Source organism: Mastomys coucha, unplaced genomic scaffold (assembly GCF_008632895.1).
Source record: "Mastomys coucha isolate ucsf_1 unplaced genomic scaffold, UCSF_Mcou_1 pScaffold15, whole genome shotgun sequence".
NCBI classification, from domain to species: domain Eukaryota; kingdom Metazoa; phylum Chordata; class Mammalia; order Rodentia; family Muridae; genus Mastomys; species Mastomys coucha.
The window spans coordinates 18,131,071-18,145,149 of record NW_022196897.1 but is presented as its reverse complement, the minus strand read 5'-3'; the positions used below and the strand labels follow the sequence as shown (position 1 = coordinate 18,145,149).

The window sequence follows — 14,079 nt, the reverse complement described above, 5'->3', positions numbered from 1 at the left end:
TATGCTAGTATTCTCGCACTGACATATAGCCCTAGCCCTCTTTGTCCTCGTTTTGAGACAGGGTCTTCTCAGTAAGTTGAGTGAGTAGCTGGGATTACAGGCTTGTCGTCACAGGCACTGGTATCCTCTCTTACAAGTCAGGAGACACAGCCCCTGTCCATTTGCATCCACTGTTTAAAGCCCCCTGAGATGATGCCAGGCAGACACAGGATGGAGATGCCCCTGAAGAGGAGCTCAGTCCACAGTAACAAGTATCACCTTCATTCTTCTAAGCATCCACAGGGACTTTGAAATCCCTAATGTCACCCTGAGAGGGGTCTTTGTTGCGGTGTGGGAGGCTGGCCACAAGGAGTCAGACTTGAGTTTGCTCTGCCTCCCAAGTGCTGGGATTAAAGGCCTGTGCCACCACCACTGCCCGGCTTTTGTTTTTTGTTTTTTTTTTTTAAAGATTTATTTATTTATTTATTTTATGTATATGGGTACACTGTAGCTGTACAGATGGATGTGACCCTTCATGTGGTTGTTGGGAATTTAATTTAGGATCGTTCCGGTCAACCCTGCTCACTCCGGCCCAAAGATTTATTTATTATTATAAATAAGTACACTGTAGCTGTCTTCAGACAACACCAGAAGAGGGCATCAGATCTCATGGGTAGTTGTGAGCCACCATGTGGTTGCTAGGATTTGAACTCAGGACCTTCAGAAGGGCAGTCAGTGCTCTTACCCGCTGAGCCATCTCGCCAGCCCAGGTTTTTGTTTTTTTGAGACAGGGTTTCTCTGTGTAGCCCTGGCTGCCCTGAAATTCACTCTAGTCCAGACTGGCCTCAGAGAAACCCTGTCTCCAACAAAACCAAAACAAAAAAATATCTCAGGGAGGACTGTGGGTTCTGGTTTCAACCACCTAAGTTTGCCATTGGAATTGGGAGCACTGTGCCAAGGGCTCTAGGGACCCTTCTCCAATCTACTGGCAGGGATGGAAGATGGCTGTTCCTCCCTGGCCCAGGTTCTTGCCCATCCTTCAGACCCTCCCTTCAAACACCCAATGGCCACTGATGTCCCACCTCCAGCCGAGGCCTTTGATGGCCCCCACAGCAGCCTAGTCTCAGCTCACCTTCGCCGCCAAAGTGAGGTTGCTGCAAGAGAGGGCAAGAACCTGGTAAGAGTGGAGGAGAGCAGACAGGGCTTGATCTGAGTCTTGTAGGTCCTCCAACCCTGCACTAGCACCCATCTATTGTGTGCTCAGTCTCGGAGAGGTGTAAAGAGATTTAGATAGTTTCTTAGAGAAAGTAGCACTGAGGTGGCCCTTGAGCGCTGAGAGCAGAACAAGGAGCGCTGGGTTCCCTTTGCTTCTTTTTAAACAGGTTTTAACTGAGCAGCACCAAGCATTCCCCACAACCTAACCAACTCCAGCAGTTCCTGGTCTATTATAAGATAAAGCTTTGTATTAATAGTCTTTCATCTTACAGGGGGAAACTGAGTTAGGAGGCTGCGGAGCTCACCTTAAAGATATACATGCTCTGCACCACCACTGGCATCTGGAGGCCCAGGCTTCTAACCAAAGCCTAGAAGATGAAAGCCACACACACTGGCCTGATCGTTCGGATGTGCCTTTCATACCTTCCCGCCCTTACCTCCAGCCCCCACTCACCTGCACCTTGGGAGAGTGTGTGATGCTCCTGAAGATGGGGTCATGGGCATGCAGAGCTATGGATCAGACATGGGTTTATGGGGCAGCCTCGGCCCATGTGCATCCCTCCCACACCTTGGACACTAAATTCAGGCCTCATTTTGGAGTTGTCGCGTATTTGAAACTTTGCTTGTTTGTAGCTAAGTAAGGGAACACAGACACCTTGACCTCACTCCATCCAGGGCCTTATTCCTTTCCTGTTTTATTATGCTTTTGCAACAAGATAGCCTAGACTTACTGTGTACTAGAAGATGACCTTGAACTTCCCATCCTCCTGCCTCTAACCCCTGGGTGCTGCCACTCAAGGCACAGGCCACCAACCCTGGTTTATACTATGCTAGGGATTAAACCCTGGGCTTCATGCGTACTATACAAACATTCCACCAACTGAGCTATAACTCTGGTTTGCCCGTGACCTTATTCGGAACTTTCTGGGCACCTGGAAACCTCATCCCAGCCCTGACTCCCCAGACCTCATAGACTCAGAAGGACCGTCTCTTAGTAGCAACCTCAGGACTGCTACTGCGTCTGTGGGAACTCAAACGATAGTCCTCCCTGTAAGCCTCAGTCTCTTCCTCTATAAAGTGGGGTAAGAAGAACAGCTATATCCTCAGAGATGCTGTAGGGCTCACTGGGCTAAGGAGTGTACAATAGCAGCCCAGATCCTACCATGAGATGCTCCCTTATCATAAGCATCTGCAACTGCTATTACAAAAAAAAAAAAGGTGAACATACTTAATGACCCTGAGTTATATATTTTGAAATGCTACTGATGAACTAGGTATTACAGTGACTGTCTATAGTCCCCATACTAGAGAGGCCGAAGCACTAGGTTTATGAGTTCCAGGCTAGCCTGAATTAGACAAAGAAAAAATGGGAAAGAAAATCAAAAAAAGAGAGGCAGTGAGATGGCTCAGTGGGTAAATGTACCTGCCATCAAGCCTCCCAACCCAAGTTCACAGGACAGAAAAAGAAATGTCTCTTCTAGGTTGTCCTCAGACCTCTACACATCCTCCACAGCACACGTATGTGGATACACATCCACTCTAGTTGGTTCTCACACACACACACAGAGGGGGTGGGGAGGGAAGAAGACTAAATAGATGTTTAATTTAAAAAAAAAAATCTATGGAGCTAGAGAGATGGCTCAGTGGTTAGGAGCACTGTCTGCTCTTCCAGAGGTCCTGAATTCAATTCCCAGCAACCACATGGTGGCTCACAACCATCTGTAATGGGATCTGATGTCCTCTTTTGGTGTGTCTGAAGACAGCAATAGTGTACTCACATACATGAAATAAATAAATCTTTTTTTAAAAAAAAAGTCTAAAAATAAATTGTAATGTTCATCCAAAAAGGTAAGAGTCTGCATACTTGATTTGGAGGTCTGGGAATAAGGCCTGGGATGTCACATCAGATGTCCATTAAAGAAACCCTGGGAAGTAGCTGGAGGCAGAACCCCCACGCCTCCCAGAGCAGGCAGCCAAGAGTGGAAGAGCCTACACTGCCATCTTGTGTGGATCCCATTCTCTGCTGGGGCAGAAGTGCCAAGTAATCACCATCAAAGGATGCAGAAAACTGAGGCAGAGGAGAGTCTGCGGCCAGAGCCGTGTGGCCAATACCATTTCTTTATTTTGTTTTGTTTTGTTGATACAGGGTTTCTCTATGTGGCCCTAGTTGTCCTGGAACTCACTCTATAGACCAGGCTGGCCTTGAACTCAGAGATCTGCCTACCTATGTGTCCTGAGAACCACCACAACCCAGATAACTGCCATCTTATGGTGGCATTTGGTCTTATGTCTCCTAAACTTTTCAGATCTCAGTTACCCTACATTCTTTTCTGCACTCCCAGGCTTACCATGGCCAATTTTGTTGATAGATTTCTCTGGAGGGACCAAGAAATTTCCTGTGGTACAAAAAAACAGACAAAGGCAGAAGCCCTGGAATCCAGCTTCCTTCAGGCAGTCGATCTCAGCTTCTCCCAGCCCCAGGAGTTAGTCACCCTGACCCAGCCCGATAACCCTCATGTCTCCAAACCTTTCTCATCAAAAATGCCTTTTTCAAAGAAGAATCGGATCTTGTCACCGCTGCTCAAGAAGTAGTCCGTGTTGCCCTATGGAGGGGACATAAGAGGGACAAGAGCAGAGCTGAGTGACAGAGCAGGGCAGGATCAGGAGCTCCCTACCACCCAGGACTACAGATGCCTCCTGGGGGCTTCTCAAACATGGCCACTAAGGCACAGTCAGCTGGAGCTCCAGGACCCAAAGTCACAGCTTGGGATTTCCGGGACATCTCTTACTCAGATGCTCCTTAATTTACAATGGAGCTTTGACAGGATAAGTTTATCTAAGCTGAAAATCTTATACATCAAAAATGCCTTTTGTATATGTACAGGTATGGGGGCAGAAGGCAACCTTAGGCGCCATTCTTCCACTGAGACATGGTCCCTCACTGGCCTGAGATTCACTAAGTAGGCTAGGTTAGCCAGCCTGCAAGCTCTAAGGATCCATCTGTCTCCCCCTCTCCAGCGGTAGGACTACAGGGGTGCACCCCAGTGGTTTTTAAATGGGGTCTTGAGGATTGAATTCAAGTCCCCACCCTAGTTTGGCAAGCAGTTTACTGACTGGGCCAACAACAACAACAACAACAAAATGTCTTTAATACAGTGTCCTCCCAAAGGGAGGCTTGGTCCCCAGCTGCGGTGCTCACTACACAGGAAAGATGCTAACTTGGCTGCTGCGCTAGTCCACTGATGAGCTCACAGCTGGGGGATTCCTGGGAGCTTGAGCCTTGTTGGAAGAAGTAGGTCACTGACATGAGGTTTTGAAGGAAAGGGTCCATCTTGCCACAGACCCTTCCTCTGCACTCTGTTTCCCAGCTGCCATGAGGTGAGCATCTCTGCCCCATCATAACTGCTCTGCCACAACTCTGTCTCACCACAGGCCCAAGGTCATGAAGCCATATAAAAGAAACTTTTTTTAAAAAAGATTTATTTTATTTATTATATGGAAGTACACTGTAGCTGTCTTCAGACACCAAGAAGAAGGCATCGGATCTCATTACAGATGGTTGTGAGCTACCATGTGATTGCTGGGATTTGAACTCAGGACCTTCAGAAGAGCAGCAGTGCTCTTAACCACTGAGCCATCTCCAAAAAAGTTACTTTTTTTTTTTTTTTTCAAGACAGGGTTTCTCCGTGTAGCTCCAGCTGTCCTGGAACTCACTCTGTAGACCAGGCTGGCCTCAAACTCAGAAATCTGCCTCTCTCTGCCTCCCAAGTGCTGGGATTAAAGGCGTGTACCACCACTGCTCTGCTAAAAGTAACTTTAATTCACCTAAAATAATTGTCATCTCAGAGGTTTGCTCCCTATGTCTGCTAACCTTGGCCTCATCCTAGAAGCCTCTAGCCTCCATACAACCCTTTCTTGTTCTGAGCTCTGGCTGGCTGAACTCAGCTGGCTAAAACTCATCTCCAAGCTGACTGATTCAATCTGGCTCCTCTCTTGGCCTCTGACTGAATTGTTCTGCTTGACCTCATACTATGGCAATAGGTTCCTCTAATCTTCTGGTTCCTTCTTATTGTCTGCCTTGTTCTGTCTTCACTTGTGTGGAGTTTGTTCTCTCTTCACCCTGTCTCTACACTCTCCTGGTAACACTGCCTCCTTCTTCCTCTCTCTGCACTGCTCCCTCCCAAGTAGCCTGTTCTTGTGAAAGTTGTGTATATCCTATTCTGTCTAATCTTTCTCTGACTCATCACTTTGTTTGCTACTCAATTAGACATCCTTCTACAAACTAACTTGACCTTCATTTTGAGGGATTAAAGGTATGTACTAAGGACCTAAGGATGTATTTTAATCAGAGGGGTTAAAGCTCTGTGCTAAGGGCTGAGCCACATCACAACTAGAAATAGTTTATTTCCAGTAAACAAAACAATCTCAACAAAGCCCGTGACCATGGACTGAACCATCAGAAACAGGGAGCCCCAATGAGCCCATCCTCCTTCTGACTGCCAGGTTTGTCACAACAAGGAGCCATTGTCAATTCATCTGCCCAATTGAACAGCTTCACCTAGCCTTAAACATACAAAGAAAACTTACATTAGCAGGTGGTTGTGCCTGTTTTATATGGAGTATCATATATGGTGTACGGAGTCCTGAGCTAAAAGTGACAGGACAATTTCTGCATTTGAGGCCAGCCTGGGCTACACAGCAAGTTCCAGGACAGACAAGGCTATAAAATAAGATCCTGTCTTTTTTTTTTTTTTTTTTTTTTTTTTTTTTTTTTTTCTTTTGAGACAGGGTTTCTCTGTGTAGCTTTGGCTGTCCTGGAACTCACTCTGTAGACAAGGCTGGCCTGGAACTCAGAAATCCACCTGCCTCTGCCTCCCAAGTGCTGGGATTAAAGGAGTGTGCCACCACCGCCTAGCATGTGTCTTCTTCTGAAGACTCCATCTATCTTCTCCTCCCTGGGAGAAATCAGTTTCTGGATGCTGTAATTCTATTTATGCCCACCAGATGGCAGAAGCTCCTTGGCATCAGTATAAGGTGAGCCCTGTTGCCTGGACCACTAAGAAATTCAGATTAAGAAGGGTTAAGGGAGATGGGCAATGGTGGTGCATGCCTTTGATCCCAGCACGTGGGAGACAGAGGCAGGTGGATTTCTGAGTTTGAGGCCAGCCTGGTGTACAGAGTGAGTTCCAGGACAGCCAGGGTAACACAGAGAAACCCTGTCTCGAAAAACTAAAAAAAAAAAAAAGCACTTTTGGGGCTGGAGAGATGGCTCAGCGGTTAAGTGCACCAACTGCTCTTCCAAAGGTCTCAAGTTCAGATCCCAGAAACCACATGGTGGCTCACAACAACAACAAAGAAGGGTTAAGGGAACTGGTTGGAAGAACCACCTATCCTGCCAAACTGTGTTGAGTCTGAGGAAGCACCTGGCCTTCCTAGTCTGGCTGGGAGATGACTCACCCAAGAGTGGCCTATCACAGGGCTCACTCTGGTCACAGAGAGTTCTTTGTGATCAGAGAACTTGAGAAACCACAACAGGTCAATGAGCAGCACCATTTGATATCAGAGAGGTGGAATCAAGTCTCTGTCAGTTACAAACTGTGTGGCTGGAGCAACACAGTATTACCCAGAGAAAAGCCCAGCTTTTCCCATTGCCAAGCAAGAATAATAGCTATCTTATAAATTCATAGTGCGGAATAATACAGCACTTTAGCCTGGTACCTGGCATACAGATGGCTGAGGTCAGACGCCCATCCTCCTCGCCCAGGTACCTGCCTGGGTTTGAAGCTGCTCATCTTCCTGGGTGGAAAATTCTGTCCGGCAGTGCAGAGGAACATCCATCTCAGCCACAATCTCACCGATCCTCTGCTGCATAGCCACACACGTGTCTGCTGTGAAGAATCCCTCCAACAGCAGAAACCCGTCCTCCTGGAACTGCAGCAGGGACAAGACTCAGGCTCCCTCCGCCCTTGCCCATCCCTTACATCCATGTTTGACCACAAACTGGAACCAAGCAAGATCAAGCGTCCTGCTCACAGCTCTGTCCCCTACCCTGCACATGGGCATTCGGTGCTTAGTGAGGAGAAGTCAGTACTGGCTGCTTGGATCTTAGCAAAGAAGGGGAAGTGGCAGCTGTCTCTGCTCTTGCCCTCCAGTGGGTTTTGGACACAGGGGAAACACAACCCTCTTTGCTCATTTGTGTGTTAACATGTTGGTGTGAGTGTAGAACATGTGTGTAAACTCCAGGTGCGCATGTGCAGGGGCATCAGGAGAGGACATTCTACCACTCTCTATTTCTGAGGCATGGGCTCTCCTTGAACCTGGGGTATGTTTTCTTCACTAGACTGGTAGCCTGTGAGCCCTGGACATCCTGTCTCCATGCAGAAGCTAAGGTCACAGGTGTGTACAGCTCATTGAGTGGGTGCTGAGATTCTGATCTTCATGCTTGCTGACATGCTCTTAACCACTGAGCTGCCTAACTCCCTTGTTTTGTTTTTGTTTGAAGACAGGGAGGCCTCAAACTCAAGATCCTCCTGCCTCAGCCTCCTGAATGCTGGCCTTATAGGCATGTCTGGCTATTCAAATACTAAGCATTGAGAGTATGAGACAGCTTTAGCAGATGGACATGTGATTATGAATGAGCCACCCTTCACCCCCCACCCTCACACAAATTACAGTCCAGTGAAGGAGACCCATTTGTCCCTTATCATCAGACAAACAAACCACCCCACATCACGTTGACTTACAGGGAGACATGGGCAGGATTTTGAGAATTAAAGGCAAAGAACCTAATGAGGTGAAGGGTCAAAGGGCAGCTTGGAGGAAGAGGGTTTAAAGGAAAGAGCAGAATATTGGGAAGCAAAGAGATAGGAAAGACCACTGAAAACAGAGAACAGGGTATACAAAGCCTGTGGGCACTGGACAACTGTGGGAAATTGGGAAGGGCTGGAGCACAGGGTGAGGGGAGGGCTAGAGGAGCAGACAGAAGGGAGACTGAATGGCCCATGCTATGGCTTGTCTTGTAACCCCAAACCCATCCATTGGAGAGTTGATTTCCATTGTGTTCTTTAGTGTGGGCAGGCAGGGACTGCCAGGATGCTTGAGTCACCACTGGCATGAGGAAGGGGAAGCCTAGAAAGTCCCCAGTCACAGGATCTCCCTGTCCAGACAAGGAGCCGGGCTTTCTCCTGGGTGTAGACGGAGGCTAGGAGGTGTGAACACAAATGGCTTATTCTGACGTGGTAGCTCCAAGTCTCTTTATTCTGAGGCTAGCATAAGGTGCTGAGGCAGATTATGTGTGTGACTGGGGCACCTCTCAGAAGCAGACTGCTTGCTTAGCATGGACAAGGCCCTGGCTTCTGTCCCCAGCCCTGAAGACAAACAAAACCAACACTCTATGGGTCAGAAAGCAAGGATATAAGTATGGCCAGGCATGGTGACCCACGCCTTTAACCCCAGACCTTAGGAAGCAGAGGCAGACAGAGCTCTGTGAGGTGGAGGCAGCCTGCTCTGTAGATTGAGTAAGACTCAGGCTCCAAAAACCAAAACAGAGCAAACAAACAAACAGCAATAAACCAGCACTCGGGGTTAAGACGTGGGAGGCCCTCCAGTCTTGGAATCACAAAAAGGGGACAAGAGCTCAGCAAAGACTATACAGAGAAGCACTGATATGGGGCCTTGTCCCTGGGTAGCCTGTAAGACAGAGAGAAAAGCCTGACTTCCCTTACACACTTAGCCATGGACGAATTTGGGAACTGCAGCACCGGTGGCAGCTGTCAGAGCAGAGCAGGGCTATGTGAGTGTGTGTGGGTTTGGGTGGTGTCTGTGTGGTATGTGTGCACTTGTGTGTATGCTCACACGGGTGCATTTGTGTGTGTGTATGTGTGTGTGGTATGTGCATATGTGTGCATTTGTATGGGATGTGTGTGAGTGTGGGGTATGTGTGTGGTGTGAGTGTCTGTGTGAGTAAGTGTATGTGTGATGGGTGGTGTGTGGTGGTAGTAGTAGGTAGTGGTGGTGTGTGTATGTGTTGGTGTGTATGTGGGCATATGCGTGACCTGTGGTGTGTGTGGTGGTGGTAGTGGTGGTGTGTGTATGTGTATTGGTGTGTGTGTGGTGTGTGTTTCTGTATTATGGTGTTTGTGTGTGGATGTGATGTGTTTGTGTATGTGTTTCGGTGTGTGTGTGGTGTATGTGGTATGCATGAGTGTGGTGTGTTTATGGTGTGTAGTATGTATATGTGTCTGTTTGTGTATGTGCAGTGTGTATGTGGGTGTATGTGTTGTGAGTGTTGGGATCAAATCTCAGAGCCTCCAGCAAGCACTCAACTGCTAAGCCACAACCACAGCTCCCAGGAGGGACTTTGAAACAAAGATCCTAAGGCTAGATCTAATAATACATTAACAGTCCTGGGGTATGAAATTGTGGGTGGTTAAAGTGTGTGTAGTCCACCCCCTATATGGTAGGCTTTCATAACGGACTGACCTAGCTACTGGCCTGCCCTATCTAGGCCTTCCTCAACAGGCACCTAGGGCTGGCTGGATCAGCTAATCTGAATTGTGTGATTTCTCTACCTCCAATATATTCCCCATCCCCCACCATACTGGACCTGGGGAGGTGGCGGTGTGACCTGGCCCTCTCAGGTTTTGTTCACAGAAGTTAGGATTTGCACCCTGGGAGCCTTCTCTCCTTTGTGAAATGCCAGAGGTAATTCAAGGGTCACTAGAGGTCTGCACCCTCCGAGCCACAGGCCCCTACCTTCTTGAGTTGTGAAGGACTCAGGCAGGCCATGGGGGACTACTGCAGGACTCAGCTGGCTCAGCTCGATGGCTCCAGAGCTGGAGAGGAGAAAGTTCAGGAGGGGAGAAAGACCAGTGACTGAGGCCCAGAAGGATTTAGCTCTTACTTACCCAGAAAATATTCAATCCCACTGTCCCACCCTCCCAAACAAATCCAGTCTGTGCCTTCCACCCAGGGCCCTGTCCCTCCTCTTGCTCCTCCCCCATTTCTGACCTTGGAGGTGGGCCCAGTCTCAGCCCTGGCCCAGCCTCCAGTTAATCCAGGATTAGCTTTTACCTGTTTCCTTTCACAGGCTGGCTTGATCCCTCAAGTTTTTCTCTAAAATTCACTCCTAGGCAGTACTAGGGATTGTGTTTAGTGTGGGCAGGCCGGAGGCTGCCAGAACGAGTGAGTCACCACTAGCATGAGGAAGGAAAAGGCTAGAAAGTCCCCAGTCACAGGATCTAAATTTACCCTAGAGGGCATCTGTTAGACTGCAGGGCTTGGGCCCTGAATGCCTTTGGATTGTGAAGGCCAAAGGGTCCTAGGAAGATAACTGTGTGCTTCTTCAGCTTTGATCTGAAGCCCTCTAGATGCTGGGAGAAAGCCTATGAAGAGGTGCTAAGGGAAGGCAGATGAGGGGATCCTGGGGAACAGAGGCCCAGGGGCCTCAGAATGAGCAAAGATAGAGACGCTTCCTGCTCTCCAGCCTCAGTCCCAGGACGACTGGTGTCTGTAGTAGGGTGGCAGGGTGGTCAGAACCACTGGCTGGCTCTGCAGATGACAGGGACAGTGAGCTCTGAAAAGCTGTTCACTGGCCTTCCCAGAAATGGTGCTTTGAACAGCCAGGGGACAGAGTGTCTCAGGAGTAAGCGAGGGGACACACTGTTTGGCTGTCAAGAGCCTTGCTTGGCTCCTGACCAAGTGTTTTCTGGGCCATAACAGTGGGAGCTACTCCTTTGTCTGGGCTGTCCAGGCCTCAAGAAAGCCAGTGAGGGCTGTGCCCACTGGCCCCAAGGGCTGGTGGAAATTCTCTCCGGTCCTCTCCGGTCGGGCTGGAGACAGAACCGGGAAAGTCACAAGGCAGGACACGCAGAACTTGTCCTTTCTGATGCAACCGCTGAGCAAAAACAGACACCCAACGAAGTTCCAGGAACACAGAGAAGAGAGGGCCCCTACAGCTGAGCCAGGAATGGTCTGGGGACCTCGCCAAAGTGGGGGGAGGGGCTCAGCCAGACAGGTGGTCCCTTACTTTCTCTGTAGCTGGGGATAACAGGCCAGGATGAAGAGCAAGTAATATTCACTGCTGATAAGAAGCTTGGCCTGGGGTTAGCATCTAGGAAGTGCCTCCCAGCTGCTTCACCCAATGCAACAGGTTGGGGCTGAGGGGGTGGAAATATTTTGTTTTTAAAACTATTCTCAGTCTCTCCAAATTTTCTAAGTTGCTCCTGTAGGTAGGGATTAGGCTCACACTGTGGTTTTAGATAGGGTGCTGAGGCCTTCGTGGGTGGGGAGGCTAAGGGGCCTTCTATTTGTTCTGCTGGCCTCAGGGGGAGGGTGGGTGGTGTTTCCACATTGCTTTTTTTTTTTTTCCTCAGAACCTAACCAGTTCCAGACTCGGGTCTGGGGCAGAGGCCTGACAGTCTCCCAACCCCAACTCCTACTCCAGAGTGGGGTGGGGACAATGGAACTGGATCAGACCAGACCAGACAGGACAGGAAGTTCCCTGACTGGAGGTATGTAAGAGGGTCTTTCTATGAGTAAAGACCTCTGTTCAGCCTCCCTGTTTGCAAGTAGTCCACAGGGACGAGATGACTCAGGTCTGAGGGCTCAAATGCCTGTGGAGCTTGGACGTCCTCTTTGGTCACACTTTGGCCTCTTCTTCACCTAAATACTTCTGATAGAGGGGCTCCTGATAGGCACATAGTCCAAAAGGCTGGGGGGAAGCTCCTGAATGGGCTCATGCTATGGCTTGACCTGCAAGCCCAAATCCATCCATTGGAAACTTCGTTCCGGCTATTTTGATAGACCATCAAATGACCTCTCTGCTTATTCCAAGGGTATGCCTGGGAAACTCTATAGTTTATACTGGCTTTGGCCTCTAGCAATCTTCCTGACTCAACTTCCAGGCTTCTGAGCTTACAGGTGTGCCTGGAGTACACCGGGTTTAGACGCTTAAATGAATTCAACAACTCAGGGAGGTAGGGCATAGTGTGAAGAGTTTGGTCTACCCTCACAAATGGATTACCCTTCCTGAGGCCAGGCCAGCTCTGAAGCTCCCAATTCCTGTGATGTTCAGAAATGGCATGTATTCCTCACTAGGTACAGCTGTCAGATCCTTTACTCCAGCTTCTGCAACTGTGAACCTAAGGAAGAACTCCTCTGTGGATCACCCAGAAGTTAGGGTAAATAGCTCAGCAGAGGAACAGAATGTTCAGCATGTTCAAGGCCCTAGGCTCTATTCATAGCAGTGCCTCATGTCCATCCACCAAACCATACACCATTCTTACATACTACAGGGATGGAGAGTAGACACTATATAACCACAGCCCCTTTAATAAGTCCGCCTGTGCCATTATTATTCCAATGACGGGAGAGTGGGGGGAGGAGCAAACAGAAAACAGTAAAGGAACTGGATCTCAGTAGAGCTGAGGTCACAAGACAGTTCTCTCTCAAGCCTCCACCCTTGACCAGAGAAGGCGCTGGGAGCCAGGGAGGCCTCCTGCGCTGACTGCCAGCCTTACCTTTGCAGAACTGTGAAGCACTGGGTGTTGGAACCCCAGGCATCTTCTGAAAGCAGGGTGCAGATGCCCAAGGCACAGATGGGGATATAGAGGCCACAAGTGGGAAGATGGACTAGCTTCATGCAGAAGACAACTGGGCTAGAACAAGGACTTCTGGCTACTGGCTCCCATTCTAGATTCTTCTTCTTGCCCTGACCAATCAAAGCTTGTGAAGGCCCAAACAACAGGTGCCTGGGACAACAGAAAATGAGGGGGCCACAGACCTCTGGTCAGGAACCATGCCTGGAGCTTACAGGGGTTCTGTTTGGCTCACCACATCTGATGACTGCCTCTATGGTGCTCAAGTGTCACAGGGCAGAGAAGTGAGTAGAGCTTAAGCAATGGTCCCTCAACAAACTAGTCAAGCAGGACCAAAACACCTCAGAGAAGTAAGGGACAACCCCGAGTTCTATGGTATGGAGACCTCCAAAGGCAACTGTGTTATAGATTTATTTGATATCTGAATGAGTCTACAAGTCAGACCCATGTGTAACGGATTGCTTCATGGTTGTCAAAGGCTAGTGTGCAGTATTTCCAAGGGTTACATCCAATGACACGACGCAGAAAACACAAATGGACAAAAAGACAGACATAATCATTAAGACAAGAGATGCTAAAACCGTGCCTTAGTGTCTGTGTGATTGATCTAAGGCAAGGACCCTTCTAAGTGGGGACCCTAGTGGCTGATCTAAAGCAGAGTGGCTCACTGCCACTAGATGCTAACTGTACTGTGTGCAAACCAGGTGCCCAGTACAAACTGTCCTGGGACCCTAAAACTGGGGAGCCTGCCCTCCCAGTGCTGACCTCTCATGCCCAATTTGCCTCTAAATGGACCAGATGGTGACATAGCAAATGTAAGCAGAAGAGGCAAGGGGTGGCATTGAGCAAACCCATGATGTGGAGGATGGAGTTGGGGGCAGGGAAGCAGCTGCTCTGGGCTCCTTAACACTGTGCGTGGAGGGGTGTTTTGGGGGTGGGGAGGGAGGTGGAGCACCGTTCATCTGGGAATTAGCCAGCCCAAGTCTCTCCCCTTCTTGGCAGTTCCAGAGCCTTCCTTTTGGCTGACAGCCATGAAAAGGGTGCCTGCCAAGACCCATAGAGGAGGAAAAACAAAAACAAAAAACCTTAAAAGCAAACAAAAATAAAAGCCTGCCCCAGGAGAGGAGAAGAGCAAATAGCCCTTCTGGACCAAGGTCAGGACATACTGGGAAGACATCCTGGCCCACACCCAGAGACAGGAAATTTTGTTCAATGTCTTGCTGCTTTGCTCAAGGGGGAAATACCACCCACCCTGAGACTTCAACTCACTGGCCTTTAGTGTCTTTTT

At 49.0% G+C, this 14,079-nt stretch overlaps 1 protein-coding gene across 3 annotated transcripts in view; it reads right to left on the bottom strand.

Annotated features, from left to right (window-relative positions):
* The window catches only part of Phyhd1 (phytanoyl-CoA dioxygenase domain containing 1), a 15,451-nt gene extending 4,134 nt beyond the window's left edge, over positions 1-11,317 (bottom strand). Inside the window, exons 1-8 of one of the 3 annotated variants that reach the window (XM_031369672.1) lie at positions 10,267-11,317; positions 9,949-10,028; positions 6,967-7,125; positions 3,722-3,797; positions 3,543-3,590; positions 1,649-1,704; positions 1,500-1,562; positions 1,112-1,133 (exon numbers count right to left, since the gene is read on the bottom strand). In XM_031369672.1, coding sequence (XP_031225532.1) covers positions 1,112-1,133; positions 1,500-1,562; positions 1,649-1,704; positions 3,543-3,590; positions 3,722-3,797; positions 6,967-7,125; positions 9,949-9,981 — 457 coding nt within the window. In that variant the 5' untranslated portion in view covers positions 9,982-10,028; positions 10,267-11,317. Of the gene's footprint in view, positions 1-1,111; positions 1,134-1,499; positions 1,563-1,648; positions 1,705-3,542; positions 3,591-3,721; positions 3,798-6,966; positions 7,126-9,948; positions 10,029-10,100; positions 10,237-10,266 lie in introns of those variants that run through there. The other 2 variants (XM_031369673.1, XM_031369674.1) reach the window with 2 other exon arrangements.
* Between the last annotated feature and the right edge of the window lie 2,762 nt (positions 11,318-14,079).